This window comes from Tasmannia lanceolata, unplaced genomic scaffold, assembly GCF_043159265.1.
Source record: "Tasmannia lanceolata isolate RefF3 unplaced genomic scaffold, GAP_Taslan_0.1 ptg000037l, whole genome shotgun sequence".
Classification (NCBI taxonomy): Eukaryota; Viridiplantae; Streptophyta; class Magnoliopsida; order Canellales; family Winteraceae; genus Tasmannia; species Tasmannia lanceolata.
In genome coordinates this window covers 12,387,397-12,403,770 of record NW_027518714.1, presented here as the reverse complement: position 1 = coordinate 12,403,770, position 16,374 = coordinate 12,387,397, and the positions used below count along the sequence as shown (strand labels likewise).

General features: G+C 39.2%; 1 protein-coding gene across 2 annotated transcripts; it reads right to left on the bottom strand.

Moving 5' to 3' along the window:
* Nucleotides 1–2,434: 2,434 nt before the first annotated feature.
* Nucleotides 2,435–6,620, bottom strand: LOC143862214 (beta-amylase 1, chloroplastic-like). 2 transcript variants are annotated; one of them, XM_077373221.1, is made up of 5 exons: nucleotides 6,468–6,620; nucleotides 5,794–6,389; nucleotides 4,254–4,464; nucleotides 4,061–4,171; nucleotides 2,435–3,449 (listed from the first exon to the last, which is right to left on the bottom strand). In XM_077373221.1, the coding sequence occupies exons 2-5, from the start codon at nucleotides 6,171–6,173 to the stop codon at nucleotides 2,673–2,675; spliced, it is 1,479 nt and encodes a 492-aa protein (XP_077229336.1). In that variant the 5' UTR covers nucleotides 6,174–6,389; nucleotides 6,468–6,620; the 3' UTR covers nucleotides 2,435–2,672. The 2 variants fall into 2 exon arrangements, with proteins under 2 accessions (XP_077229336.1, XP_077229335.1); XM_077373220.1 differs by having other exon boundaries at nucleotides 5,794–6,552.
* Nucleotides 6,621–16,374: the final 9,754 nt, after the last annotated feature.

The window sequence follows — 16,374 nt, the reverse complement described above, 5'->3', positions numbered from 1 at the left end:
CCTCTTCTGTTTCGTAATGGAAATGCTAACCTGTCTCCTTCAAGTTTACCTTTGCTCTGGTCAGATTTCATCTCCGTTTTCTCGAAAAAATTTCACTATTTCCCACCTCCTTTTTGCTGATGATGTAATGTTGTTCGTGGACCCAACCTCCTCCTGTGCTGAAGGTGTAATCAATTGCCTAAATCTTTTCAAGCAATGTTCTGGCCTTGAATTTAACCCCGGGAAAAGTGAAATTTTCTTTTCAGGAATGTCGAATGGGGTCAAAAGAGCAGTCTACAACATTCTCCGTATGGAAGAGGGTCACCTCCCAATCAAATATCTGGGATTACCTCTCATTACATCCAGATTAACAGCCTCTGACTGCCAACCCATCATCGATAAGATGAGGAACCGCCTCTCTGTGTGGACCATTAGAAACCTCTCAAGATCAGGAAGAGCTGAACTTATCAGAACAGTTCTCAGCTCTTACCAGATCTACTGGTCTGCTGCCTTTCATATCCCTGCAATTGTCCTGGACAACATTGAAAAAATTCTGCGGAACTTTCTCTGGTCTGGTAATAACTCTGAGAAAAAATACCACAACATTGCTTGGGAAAGCTTATGCAAACCTAAAAGAGAAGGAGGCCTTGGGATCAGGAGACTTCCAGAGTTGAACAAAGCGGCTCAACTCAAGCAACTGTGGCATATTCTTGACAACAAAAATGTTCCTTGGGTCAAATGGTTTTCTCTCAAATACATTAGGAACAGAAGTATCTGGACCCTCCCCATGCCGGCAAAACCATCTTGGGCAGCCAGATACATCATCAATGCCAGAAATTTGGCTTCCTCACTTGTATGCTACATTGTTTGCCCGAATTCAAAACTGAACTTTTGGACCGACCCATGGCATCCTGCTGGGCCCATTTCCAATCAAATATCCTTTGAACCCCTCCTCAACCTCATCCCGATCTCTGCATCAATCAATCGCATTTTTGAAGAAGGCTGGTGGAACCTCATCCAAACCCAACCATATCTCCAGGAACTAAAAAAAATATCAGACACGGCTCTCATCTCTTCCAGCCAAGTTACAAAAGTCATTTGGAAACCTGAATCTAATGGTCACTTCTCCATTCGAAGCGCTTGGAATTCTATAAGATCTACAGGCCAGAAAGTTCCTTGGGTTTCCTCCGGAGACATAACCTGTCCTCTTTGCACTGCGGAACCAGAATCGACAAACCACCTTTTTTCAATTGCAGCTATAGTGCCTGGATTTGGAGACAAATTTTAGGGCGAGTCTCTGATCGTAAGAAGCAAAAGAAATCCCTAAATGAGGAAGAAGCATGGATAAGAGGTAAATTTAAATTGAAGGGTCAGTCATACACTTTTATTCGCTTATTGTTCACTGCTTCTATCCATCATTTATGGCTAGAAAGGAACAACAGAGTTCATGAAGGTCGAAATCTGCACAAGCATTTCACTTTGAAAAAAAATTTCAGAGCTGCGAGAGAAAAATCCCTCTTCCTAAAGCTAGACGACAATCCCTCCGAGATCTCCAGGAAAATTTCTCAGCTCTGGAAGCTTCCTCTGTTCCATAAGCAACTGTCACTTAATATTTGCTCCTGGAAGCCCCCGCAGCCTGGATGGATTAAACTCAACTCCGATGCATCTCTTGCAAATGAAGAAGGTAGCTTTGGAGGCTTACTAAGAAGTAGCGACGGCAAATCTCTCAACCTGTTTTCTCTTAGCTACCCAGCAGCTCCCATTCACGATCTTGAGATTGAAGCAATTCATATGGGGCTCAATCTTGCAGTGAGGGCGAATTACAAATGCCTATGGATAGAATCTGATTCCCTTCTTGCTGTCAATGTCATCCAAAAAACAGCTCCATGTCCATGGACAAAACTTATATCTCTTGAAAAGATAGACTCGATGCTATCAAACCTGCAAGCGTGGAGCATCTCCCATTAATGGAGAGAAGGGAATAGAGCAGCTGATTATCTATCCAAAAGCAACTGTCCTATGAAAGGATTCCCAATCTCTCATTCTGTATTTCCTGATGAATTCCAAAATTTTTTGTTAGAGGACTCCTCGGGAGCCATTTATATCCGTTTGTAATTTTTCTTTTTTCTTTTCATTATATCTGGTGGGGGTCTGCCTAACCCCAAATTACCGATCAATAAAAGAAAAAAAAACTTCCACAGCACCACAACTGAATGCAGAAACGACTTCTATCTATTTAGGAATAGCAAAAGAGAATTTATATGATGCCCGACCGTCAAAATAGCAACGGTTAGGTGACCTAGCCCTTGATTTTATCTGGTCAAAACACCTTTTTTTGAGTTTCAAAAATCAAGGGCCAGGTGATTTGCCACATAGCCCTTGTAAATTACTCGGTCGGCCACCTAAGAAACGTAATATAAATAAAAATATTTAAAAGAAAGAAGCATAAAAGATCTAAGAAAAACAAAAGATAAAGAGCCATTAGGAAGAGGAGAGATTTTCAGGATCCTAACAGCTGCTACATGAAATTTGAAATCATAGCCGTAGCGCCAAAAACCCAGTTATAAAAATTAAAACCCTTGGCGCCATATACCCAGTTATAAAAACCCTCCGGGTTAGGCCAGGGCTTCTACTATTATTATTATTCACTGGTAGTCTGGTACAACATATACAAAGAAAACCCTCCTCCTCCTTCATCCATACAAGAGAACAGCCTCTTGCACCAAAGGCCGAGTCGACTCGGCCGCCTGATCCACCTCCTCCCAACGTGGACTCGCCTTCCTCCCTTGTCCCATCTTCTTCACAAACCCCACAAACCTCCTCCAATTATCCGCCTGAAATAAATCCGGTCCCATCCTCAAATACGTAAACGCGCACATCTCCCTCTCCTCTCCCACCTCCATCGCTGCCTTCACAATCTGCTCATGAGCCGAGTCATCGTACCTCGGCAACGCATTCTCTCCAGCGAGCGCCACATCAGCTTTTCCCGTCGCAATCGCCACCTGCCGGACGAGCTTCTCCGGCAAACACTGCGCCTCCTGTGGCTGCTCATAATCCCTCATTTCTATACACGTGAAATTGAATATTGCACCGTGTGATGCTAACATGCGCGCGATGGGTAGATAACCGTCTCGGAACCGGGTGTTGTAGTACCCTGCGGTGAGCTCTGGGGGGTGGGACCGGGTTCCGTAGTGCCAATGGATTCCTGCTACTTTTACTGAGATTTTGACTCCCGAGTCGCGGAAGATCGACTCGGCCGAGGTGAGGACTCGTTCCCCGTGGTCTAATAGCATTTGGGAGTACCATGTGAGGAAGAACTCGCCGTAGGGACTGTCCCAACCGCCTTCACGGCGGAAGAATGGGGTTTCCTCTGGCCAGTTGTTGTAGTGGCCGGCGTCGGTGGGCCCCCCGTTTCCCCACTCCCGTTTTCCGGCGGATTCGGCGGCAGCTTTCAGGCTACTTAGCATGTACTGTGTTCATCGTCAAACACCCACGCATAAGCACGAGAGTTAGCCTATAGTCCCCAGTATTTAAAAAAAAAAAGTATGGCACGCCATCGGATGATCCAAACCGTCTATTTGGTGTGCCACGACGGTGTACCCAAAAATCATTACTATAGGATGATTCCATCCTTCCGATCTATAGAGGTAACCTCGAAGGATAGGATCATCCTATGGAAATGATATTTCAGGCTTTACCATCAAATGGACGGTTTGGATCATCCTACAGTAGCCATACAGAACATTTTGATAAAACTAATGGACTATAATAAAGGGGCTACATGTAACAGCCGAGTTTTAGTATGGTGTGGGCCTTATGTTTCAAAAAGTACTATAAGGACCACACTATAGGATGATCCATGTGATGGGGAATAACGTAAATGGGTTGTGCCCAAAAAATCATTTCTACAGGATGATCCCAACCCTTCGATCTATAGAGGATTTGCATATTATGGAAACCTCTCTATAGATTGGAGGGTAGGATCGGAAATGAATTTTGGGGAACAACCGTTTAAAGGGTGCCAATATCAAAACTTGGGGGCTCGGAATACACAGAAAGAACTTGGTGTACGTAAGCATACCTTGTCGTAGCATTGGAAAGCTCCGATTCCGGGGAATTTCCATGTGCCGTTGAGCTCCGGGTAAGAAGGATATCTGAGCTCACCGGCCGGACCCATTCCTACTTGGATTTCCTGAAAATGATTACACGTATAAGAAAGACATACACTGAGATTTAATGTATACGAGCTAAGAATTTCTAGATCATTTTTTTACCACGATGGTTTCGCCCAAGAGGTGTTTGAAATTATCCCTGAAAGCCCGCATGAAATCGGAGTAGCATTGAACCGGGGTTCGACCCTTGAGCACAGGGAGCGTGTCGCAGCCGAGCGAGAGGTATTCGTAGTTTCTCCTTCCCCACTGGTCTGTATATGCCAGGTCTGAGTCCCTGTCAATCTCTTCTACCACCCATTTTGGTAGAGGAATCCTGCAAGCACATAAAGCGCATGTTAGAAAACACAAGTGAGGATAGCTAGCATGCGCAGCTAGGCAAAAAGTCCTCGTTTCCGATAAAAGCTTAGTAAGGGTACTTCCGTCATGCTACCATTAAAGAAAATGAGAAAATGGGAGATTATTTTTTCACCCCCTTTAGGATAATACGCCCCACTTTTAATGGGATATGACGTAAAAAAGAGTTGAAGTCTGCCAACAATTCCGTTAAAAGAGGGGCGCATAATCCTAATATCATCTCCCTAAAAGAAAAAAACTAAAACGGGTAAATCCCCTCCTGTAACGGATTCTGTGAGAATGGTTGGATTTATCATTTCCAAATAATTATCGTACAGGGGGGTGCGAATTTATCATCGCCCAAAAAAAAAAAAAAAAAGCCGAAAAGAATGTTTGGAAAAACGAAGCTTTTAACTTTTTTTTATATGGTAAAAGCCCATGTAGTCCATTTAATGGTTTAGATCCGTAAAGTACTTTTTGAAATTTGAAAAATACTGGACCATATGGGCTTTCCGTAGAAAATGGCATGAAAAGACATAATTGCCATTTCTCTAAGGCTCTGTTTGGTTTGATGAGATTTTAGTGGAAGTAGTAGTCAACAAGGAGGTGACAAGGTGGGATACGTGTAGACTTGTCTGAGAAGATTAGAGGGGATTTTGGTAGTGTGTTTGGTTACATGTCAAAGCATGTAGGAGAATGGAGGGGTGTCATTAACAAAATAAATAGTAGAAGAGAGAGAAAGAGGAGAGAGAAAAAAAATCATGATTACACATGGCATTTCATATTCTACTCTCCCCTCTAAAATTTACCAAAAACAAGGTTTGGCATTGAAAAAGCAAGGGAGGGGACAATCCCGCCACATAGGCGTCACCTAAGCCAAAAGCTAATAATTATGTCTCTTCCATATCTAGAAGTCCAATGGGATTTGAGCTAAAAAATGACAACCAAACAACATTTGGTATTTCATATTCTTAGAAATGCTCAGCCGTCTTCCCTACTTTTTGCAACCAAACAGAGCCTAAGCTAAAAACTACCGAAACACCCCAAAACTGCCTCTTCGTTGGAACCGTAGATTCCAACCTGAGACCCAAATAATATATTTGTAATAAAAGTCGGGGAGTGATAAATCGACTCCCCATGTGTCTGTCTCTCTCCTCTTTCTCTCTCTAACCCAGAAGAGAGAGAAAGACACATGGGGAGTCGATTTAGCATTCTGGGGGTAGATTTATCACTGCCCTAAATGTCGCAGAGAAATATTAATTTTTTGAAAAAAAGCGCAGGTTAAAAGGGCAGAAGCTATCATACGCACGTGCAAGAATCACCAACGTTTCCACCACACCGATGAAACGACATAACGGCCTGTACCTTGAGGCCGTGTTTCCTACACATGTCCAACAGCTCCGCGTACCCACGCCAATTGTATTCCCCAGCCGATTCTCCCTCCACCAAACCCCACCACACATCCATCATCACCCCTTCCACCCCAGCGCTTTTTAGCGCCATCAAGCTCGCGTTCATCGCCTTCTTCCTATTCACCCCGTGCCCCATCGTCACGCTATCCAACGGCATCATCACATAAACCGGCACCCCCTTCCCCTTAACCTGCGCACCCCCCTCAATATACTCTTTCACCCCCACCTCCTCCTCTTCCACCACCGCCACGTCAGCAACGAACGCCTGGCACGCCATAGACAGATCCGGCCGATTTACGCCGATCACCGGCGACGGAGTCCGGCAGGGGCTCACCGGCGGTGAGATTCCGTCGAGATCCGGTCCTTGTTTCCCAATCCGGCACCGGAGATTCGATTGTGGGGATTTCCATACCCCGGCGGCGTTTACGACTCCGGTCGGCTCGCCGGAGGTGGAATTAGAATCCGGGATCGGAGTTCCGCAGATAGATCCGATCTGGTAAGATATATTTAAAGCCATAGAAAAATGAAAAAAAAAGTCAACACGGAAAGGGGAAAAAAATTAAAAAATTACAAAGAGGAGTGCGGGCTTTTCTTCTTTCTTGTTGTTGTTTCAGAGATGCCCGTTTTGGTTCTCCTGATCGATTCGAGATGAGGAAGGATAGGATGAAATGAGCTTTTGATTTATAGGATGAAATAACGTTAATGATATTGGCACTACCTTATTGTGATAATTGCACGAACTCATCTTGTCATTTACTGCTTAAACAGGGGTCAAATATTATTACAGTTCCCCAAAAGCTCTGAAAAGGCTATTTAAAAAGAAAAGAGAAGGTCACTTTGTGCAATTATAAAAAAAATAAAAATGCAGGGCCATTATCTGCAGCCAAAAAAAAATGGATAAAGAGTTTTTGTAGAGTTTTACGCTTTCGACGCGTGTCTTGAACATACGTGGCGGGATAAGAACGTTTGAAATTCTAGCGGCTACGATCTCTATCAACGGAAGGACGGTTGGATTTAACAGATCGTGAATCTAGCAGGTTCCGCGTGTTTTTTTGGTTGTTTGCGTAGACGAGTGGCGTCCATGCATTGGAACGTGAACAGATGATTTTTTGCCCATTTGACGATATGATCCGTGATTGAGTGGCGTATGTGTGCGGCTCAGGTTGCACCACGTGTCTGGACGCTGATTACGGAAGCAACATCGGCGTATATTCCTGAAGATTTGAATATTACGTGCTTCTGCCTAATCCCTGCCCTACACGTGTATGAACAATATTTTTTTTCATAGAATGATCCTAACCTCGGTAAAAGATTCCATAAATGATTTTTGGAAATCTCCATTTTCAGATCGGTTATGATCATCCTATGGAAATGATTTTTGGGGCACAACCTATTTATGTTGTGCCCAAACAGATGAACGGTTTGGATCATCGAAAAAAGTAGGTAAAAAGTAGGCCGTACCTACTTTTTTCAGACTTCAGGTGTTTTCACGGCCACCCATCATATAAATTCTCTTAAACACGTTTAAAACTTTAAAAGCAGTTCTAACTTTACCCATTTATATTTTTTAAATGACAATTTTTAATACATTTTTTTGTGTTTCTGTTTTCTTAATTCGTTTCTTTGAACCTGTACCTTTCTTTTTCATTTCTTTTCCTCGCCGAATCACATTTTGCTAATTATGCTCCTGACCATAGTTAGCGAAACTCATTAAAGAGCACTTTTTTCCAAAATAAAAGAAAACACATTCTATTGGTTTGCCGTTTAAAACTTTTACAACGAAAAAAATTCCTTTTAATTCTAGGAAAACCTTTTAAACAAAGGGGTTTAAATGCATTTTTGGTGTTTCCCTTTTTTTGACAACTTTTTTTTTAACCACTACCGTATTAAACTCGAATTATTCATGTCCTGTTTTGTTTGCCCTATCACATTTTGCTAACTATGCTCCTAACCATGGTTTAAAATTTCGGTTTCGGTAAGCGTTTCGGACGCCACCGTAAACTGAAATTTGGTAATTTGGTTCGAAATTCCAGAATTCCGGATAAAATTTTGTAACACTTTTTTAAAAAAAATAATGGCATTTAATCGAAAATTTGGTCCAAATTTTGGTAAATGGCGAAAAATGAAGTTTCGGAAAATTTCGATTTCGGTCCCTACCGAAATCCAAAATTTCGGATTTCGGTCGAAATTTAAAACCATGCTCCTGACCATAGTTTAGCAAAATGTGGTGGGGAAGCAAAATGAGAGAGGAAAATTTTCATGTGTTGGTTAAAAAAACCTAGTAAAAAAGGACAAATAAACAAAAATATGAAAAAAATACATTTATAATTTTATCATCTACAAAATATAGCTAGGTAAAAATTGTAAAATTGGCAAAAAACCAGTTTTGAAATGAGTTTGAAACGTTTTCTTAAAGAATGAGTTGTTTTTTTCCTTAAAAAAAAGAGTTTGTTTTTTTGGCTATAAAAGTAGTTTAAAATGATGTTTTGCCAACTATATTTGTGACGCATCAACCTTGTAATTAACTAGGACAGTGTTGAGTTCCTATTGTTGAAAATACGTTGATCTCTGTAACTGGTCTTACTATGATTGGATAATTCTAAGCCGTTGATCAATAATTTGGTAAAATTAAGGGGTGCTAGGAAAAAGAAAAGAAGATGGTCTATCCTGATTCCTGAATGACACGTGCGCAAGAAGTCAATGACACTGAAAATGGACAAGTAAGAAATCTTAATCCGGACTCTAAAAACAATTTGAAGATGGCCATTTTGTCTTTATATGTGCAAAAGGGAGATCCGTTTTGGAAGTTTTTTCCAATAAAATTTGGGGAGTGATAAGATAAATCGACTCCCCAAATTGATAAATCGACTCCCCATGTGTCTTCCTCTCTCCTCTTGATTAGAGAGAGAAAGAGGAGAGAGATAGATACATGGGGAGTCGATTTATCACTGCCCTAAAATTTATCTACTCTTTAACAATTGAAAAATAATGACACTTGATCTCTGGGTTAATCAATGGTTACGATTTTCCAATCATAGTTGGATTCGTGGCGATGGAACGAACTAATGGTGGCCTATAGATGAAGAGAATTAATCGTGATGAAGTGACACACGATGGTCTGCAATGTTGATAGCGAATCTCGAATCAACTTGTTGGTCTCATGGTATATCTCAGTACAGAGGATGATGCTAGACATACGGGAAGCTGTAACGATCCATTGAACAGAGAAATTGAAGGATTCAAACTGAACCTGAATGTCCAATAGATGAAGCTCACCATTATACTCGTGGCATGAGACTCATGTGTGACAATGTGGCTCTCTGTTCTACTGACAGTGTTAATGGATCTCATGCTTGATATTTAATGTAAATAGTGTCTCTGGCAATTGGCTATGATTCAGAATGGGTTATGCCCTGTTTTTCTTTTCAACTGTTAATTTCGACTTATAAGCTGTTCTGGTTAATAGCATCAGCTTATATATCTCATATGCATTTATATATACTCGAGCTATATGCCAAGTCGGTTTATTACCAGGATGGACCAAAAACAGTAAGTTGATATGTTTGAGTTCTTCACCGGTCATAGTGCTTTACTTCCAATGCCCTATCTTGGGCTGTTCTGTTTCTTTTAGGCTTTGTTCGTTTATGATTATGACAACTGATTGTGAGCCCAAAACCAATTATTGTACTGAAAATTATATTTAGCTTTAGGGCAGCCCAGTGCACGAGGCTCCCGCGATTACGGGGTCTGGGGAGGGCAAGATGTACGCAGCCTTACCCCTGCTTTGCAGAGAGGCAGTTTCTATGACTCTAACCTGTGACCACCAGGTCATAATGGAGCAAACCTTACCGTTGCACCAAGGCCCGCCCTTGTAAAACTAATTATTGGACTCAGAGCTAAATATATATAAAATTATATTTCGCTTTGAGTAAAATAATTGTAACACACGATTCGCTATCAACTTCATGTCCTAATGGTGACCCCTGACGGCTTGTTAGATAAAGAGAAAAATGTCACATTCATGGGTACAAGTCAAGGTGGCAAATGAGTGATACTTCTTGGCCAACATGGCCGACAGGCCAAGCACGGTTTGACCACAGCCCGGGCCGTGTCGTGCCGGCCCGGGACAACGGACTTATAGGCTCACTTTTTAATTGGTTGTGTCAATTCGTGCCGGTGCCACCTTCAGGTACAAGTTGCCATCCTTAACTTGGAACGCATGAGAGTGGGAGATCCAAACCTAGGATAGAAGAAAAAGTAGTTTGCCCGTTTAATACTCCGGGAAAAACATTTTAAAACTATAAAGTTTTTTGGGCCAAGTTTCTAACTTTACCCTAATATATTTTTTAGGGAAAATTCTCAAAAAAAATATGATTTTTATCTGAAATTCTCGAAAAAGGGTTAAGTTGGCTAATTTTTCAAAAATGGGTGAAACGCATCCCAATGAGTGTTTTTGGACAAAAATGCCCCTGTGTTGGTTTTCCCTCCAAAAAAGTAAGCAACAAATCCCAATGCATTTCATCTAACATTTTGACCTTTTTACCTTCTTCTTCCCCATGCCAAAATCAAACTCCATTGTCTTTGTAAAAGACCCAAACGAAATTCCATTGGAGGGAGGTGAAACTCCCCTCTCCTAAAATGTAGATTTTATTGGATCTTTTATTTTTCTTTAGCTATCCAACCGAAGCTTCTCAAGTAGGTCCATTGTGATACATTTGCATGGATTTAACATGTTCATTATAATGCTATGGTGTATTGTCATCATCTTGTTTATTTGTCAGGGATTTGTTATGGTTTATTAGGCATTTGTTATAGTCATCATCCTCTTTACAATGCTATGGTGTATTGTTTAGATGGCCTAATACTTTGATGTATGGTGTACTGTCACTCGGATGTTATGGTGGTTCATAGTTTAGATGGCCTAATACTTGTGAGAATGATTGTATTTGTAGGGTTTTAAACACTCAGAAGCACTAATTATACTTAGGAACCACTAATTATACTTAGGAACCACTAATTATATCTAGGAACCACTATTTACCATTATGTAGTGGTTCCAAGGTATAAATAGTGGTTCCAAAGTAGAAATATTGCTTCACACAATCTAATAGTACTTCATTGGGTGTCAATGTTGCAATGAATTTATGAACAATGGGTTAAATAGTTTTCTAAACACTCGGATGTTATGATGGTTCATAGTTTAGATGGCCTAATACTTGTGAGAATGACTGTATTTATAGGGTTTTAAACACTAAAAAACACTCATTATACCTAGGAACCACTAATTATACTTAGGAACCACTAATTATACCTAGGAACCACTATTTACCATGATGTAGTGGTTCCAAGGTATAAATAGTGGTTCCAAGGTATACATAGTGGTTCCGTAGTAGAAATATTGCTTCACACAATCTAATAGTGCTTCATTGGGTGTCAATGTTGCAATCAATTTATGAACAATGGGTTAAATAGTTTTCTAAACACTCGGATGTTATTGTGGTTCATAGTTTAGATGGCCTAATACTTGTGAGAATGACTGTATTTATAGGGTTTTAAACACTAAAAAACACTCATTATACCTAGAAACCACTAATTATACTTAGGAACCACTAATTATACCTAGGAACCACTATTTACCATGATGTAGTGGTTCCAAGGTATAAATAGTGGTTCCAAGGTATACATAGTGGTTCCACAGTAGAAATATTGCTTCACACAATCTAATAGTGCTTCATTGGGTATCAATGTTGCAATGAATTTATGAACAATAGGTTAAATAGTTTTCTAAACACTCGGATGTTATTGTGGTTCATAGTTTAGATGGCCTAATACTTGTGAGAATGACTGTATTTATAGGATTTTAAACACTCAAAAACACTCATTATACCTAGGAACCACTAATTATACTTAGGAACCACTAATTATACCTAGGAACCACTATTTACCATGATGTAGTGGTTCGAAGGTATAAATAGTGGTTCCAAGGTATACATAGTGGTTCCATAGTAGAAATATTGCTTCACACAATCTAATAGTGCTTCATTGGGTGTCAATGTTGCAATCAATTTATGAATAATGGGTTAAATAGTTTTCTAAACACTCGGATGTTATTGTGGTTCATAGTTTAGATGGCCTAATACTTGTGAGAATGACTGTATTTATATGGTTTTAAACACTCAGAAGTACTTATTATACCTAGGAACCACTAATTATACATAGGAACCACTAATTATACCTAGGAACCACTATTTATCATTATGTAGTGGTTCCAAGCTATAAATAGTGGTTCCAAGGTATAAATAGTGGTTTCATAGTAGAAATATTGCTTCGCACAATCTAATAGTACTTCATTGGGTGTCAATGTTGCAATGAATTTATGAACAATGGGTTAAATAGTTTTCTAAACACTTGGATGTTATGGTGGTTCATAGTTTAGATTGCCTAATAATTGTGAGAATGACTGTATTTATAGGGTTTTAAACACTCAGAAGCACTCATTATACCGATGAACCACTAATTATACCTAGGAACCACTATTTACCATTATGTAGTGGTTCTAGAGTAGAAATATTGCTTCACACAATCTAATAGCACGTCATTGGGTGTCAATGTTGCAATGATTTTATGAACACTTGTATGACGGAATGGTGGAAAGGTCGACCTGTAATTGGTCTTCCTACCTGTTTGGTCAAATGCTGAAAAGGTCGACCTATCAAAGCAAATTTCCATCTGTTTGTACATATGCTATAAAGGTCGATCTATTACGGCAAATTCACACCTGTTTGCGAAGAATGTAAAAAGGTCGACCTTCAGGTGTGACCCGTACAATACTATTTGCATTGTATTTCATTATATCACCCTGTGGAAATGATTTTTTAGGCACAACCTATTTGCATTGTGGCATATCTAATGGACGGTTTGGATCATCCTATGGTGTGACCCGTACAATATTTTTGGAAAAATGTTGGAGTATATGGGTTTACGCCATATAAAAACTCTTTCTCATGAAGAAACAATATAGGTCTTCCTTACCACTAAGTCAAAAGCCAAAAGTATTTATGTAATTGAACACAATTTGTAGAAGGGCGGTGAAAAACTCACCTTGTATTTTTCAAAATGGACTATACAGCCCACACCATAGGATGATCCAAACCACCCAATTGATGGGCCACAACATAAATAGGTTATGCCCCAAAAATTATTTCCATAGATGATCCCAACCGTCCAATCTATAGAAGTTTCCATAATCTAAGTCCCTCTTTAGATCGGATGGTTAGAATCATCCTATGGAAATGATTTTTGGGGCACAACCTATTTATGTTGTGGCCCATCAATTGGGCGGTTTGGATCATCCTATGGTATGGGCTGTATAGTCTATTTTGAAAAATATGGGTTGAATTCATCCTAGAAGGAAGCTGTACAATGAAGTTTTATCGAAGGCAAGACTTTCAACACTTAGCATGGGAAAGAAGAATCTAAAAAAGTTGAATAGGGTTTGGGAAATGCCATTGGAATCCGTTTCTCAAAAAGGTGGAGGGAAAAGCAACTCGAGGGCCTTCTTATCTTTAAACATGCATTGAGATGTGTTTCACCCCTTTTTGAGAGTTTAGTCAACTCAATCCTTTTTTGAGATTTTCAGTTAAAAATCACTTTTTTTTTTAGAATTTTCCCTATTTTTTAAATGACAATTTTTAAAACATTTTTTTTGTGTTTCCATTTTATTAATTCGTTTCTTTGAACCAATACCTTTCTGTCCCATTTTTTTTTCTCTTCCGCGGAATCACATTTTGCTAACTATGCCGCTGACCATAGTTTAGCAAAATGTGGTGGGACAACAAAACGAGAGGGGAAAATTTTCAGGTTTGATGATGTATTGGTTACAAAAAAACTTAGTAAAAGTGGCGAAATAAACAAAAATATGAAAAAACTACGTATATAATTTTGTCATTTACAAAATACCACGAGAGTAGAATTGGAAAGTTGGCAAAAAACCAAAAAGAAAAAAACAAACCATGTTTAAAATGAGTTTTACACGTTTTCCTTAAAAAAATGAGTTTAGTTTCCTTAAAAAATAAGTTTTTTGGCAATAAAAGTTGTTTAGCACAGAGTTTTGCTAACTATGCTTGTGACGCATCAACCTTGTAATTAACTAGGACAGTGTTGAGTTCCTATTGTTAAAAATACATTTATCTTTGTAACTAGTCTTACTATGATTGGATAATTCTAAGCCGTTGATCAACAGTTTGATAAAATTAAGGGCTGCTAGGAAAATGGAAATCTATTAGGTTTAAAAAGAAGAAGAAGATGGTCTATCCTGACTCACATGTGCACAAGAAGACAATGACACTGAAAATGGACAAGGACAAAACAATTTGAAAATGGCCAAAGCAGCAGTCAATTTCCCTTTTGTCTTTATACGTGCAATAGGGAGATCCGTTTGGAAGTTTTTTTCCAATGAAGTCTAATTGCCATAAAAATGTAGGAGACTATCAAGATTTTTCTGGCAAAATCGTGTAGAATATTAAAACTGATGAATGAGATTTATCATTTTTATCATAGTCCAAGACTGATTTAGAGAGTATATGTGAAAGCTATGTACCTCCAAGTGTGTCTTCCGGCCAACACACATTTGCTTTTCTTACTAGACTATGGTATAGGGCCTCCTCTGAGAATTTACACACTAATTGTAATGATCTTAATCAAATAAATATTGAAGTAGTGTTATTCGTTAATAAAATTGATTGATTGAATGTGTGTATGGTTTACACACTAATTTCTCAATAATTTTAATGCCATCACACTTTATCACCAATGGATGATCCTCATCAGGTTCAATCTTGGGTTTGACAATTATCTCCGATTTACGAATATTATTCTTTGGTTATAGATCGATCAATGTCATGTGATTTGTGGTGCCTGATTATAGAAGGACAAGAAATAAAAATAATTAAGTTCCAGGTTCAGAGAATTTAAGAAAGCATAGCTTCAAACGATATGAAAAACAAAGACATGGGTTCTACACTTCTACATACATAAATCTTATTTAAGCTGAATGTAACATACAAAACCTTTTCATTAGCCGAGCAAGAGAAACTTATTGGACAAAAAATAAAGCTAGGTACAAAAACAGCTAGAAACATCTCACAAAACAGCAACTACAAAACAGGGAATACTAAAAGAGGCACAGGGCGAGAGAATTCCAGCCCAGACCCAAGAGAGAGAAAACAACAACAGCAACACAGTCTAGTGGCACGGGCCTTCAGTTGTGCGAGGACTTAATTGTGTGTGTGAGGCACATAAAAAGAACTAACATGTTTTGACTTTGATAAATTTAGAGAATATTTCACTAAACTTCGATACAATACAATTAGCCTTAATGAGTGATTATATAGAACACTCAAAAGGGTTAAACATAGAAAGAGATAAACATAACAATGCAAGAGATAATTCTAGAAAACCTACCTACTAAGATTAGCCTAATTGCTAATTTATGCTAGCTACCTATTCTAGCTAGGTTACTCCATACAACCCACTTGCCTAATCTAGCCCAATAATGATCCAATGGTGTGAATTCAACACAATCTGACTATGAGATCCCACATATTCTAACATGCCCCCTCAAATGTATGTGGATTGGAAATCAACATACGTTTGATTACAATGAAATCCCCCAATAAGAAAATAAAACTATGGACATGATCTCACATATTCTAACAGTCTTTGCATTGAAACTATGGACATGAAGAGAGAAATGTCTGCCTTACGGAGACGACCAATTAATCAGCTTAGAATTAGACTTCTAAGGACGTGGTGGTGGCCCATAAAAACTTCTTTCAAGGAATGGGTCAGACCCAATCATTTCTCAAGAAACACCAGAGTGAGGGGGATCCGTAGTTTTGCGAAAGGGCTAATTCTATGGGTGGGCTTGGTGAGATGGAAGCATTAGGAAAGAGAACAGATCCCATCATCATGCAGATGTGTGTGTGTGTTAAGGGAGGGAGGTCTTCAGGTAGTAGTGGCTGGCTATGGATGTTTCATGTACTAGTAAAAGTGCACGTGCGTTGCACGTGGGACAAAGGTATTTTACGACAGATAAGTGGAAAAAAACATTTTTATTTTACACCATAAAGCTTTCCATCTCCCCCTGCTAGTAGGCATGCAAACACTGAAGAAGATTACAGCATTCAGCAGATGTGGCTGCAACTACCCGAGAACTCAATAATGGGCTATAAAACATTGTACTCCCAAAAAAAAGGAAAAAAAAAAAGAAAAAGAAAAAAAAATTTATCAAAGTGCAAATCAATCTTGTTCTCAAGATTATGCTTCTACTCTTGCAAGAACGGACTAACAGGGTTAGCTACCTAGCCAACCTTCATAATTAAATGCCGTCTACATATGCATCATTCAAAGCAACGAGTTTTATCAGCTGTAGCAAAGAAAGAGACTTCATAGGAGCCAAATATGAAGAAATAAGTTCC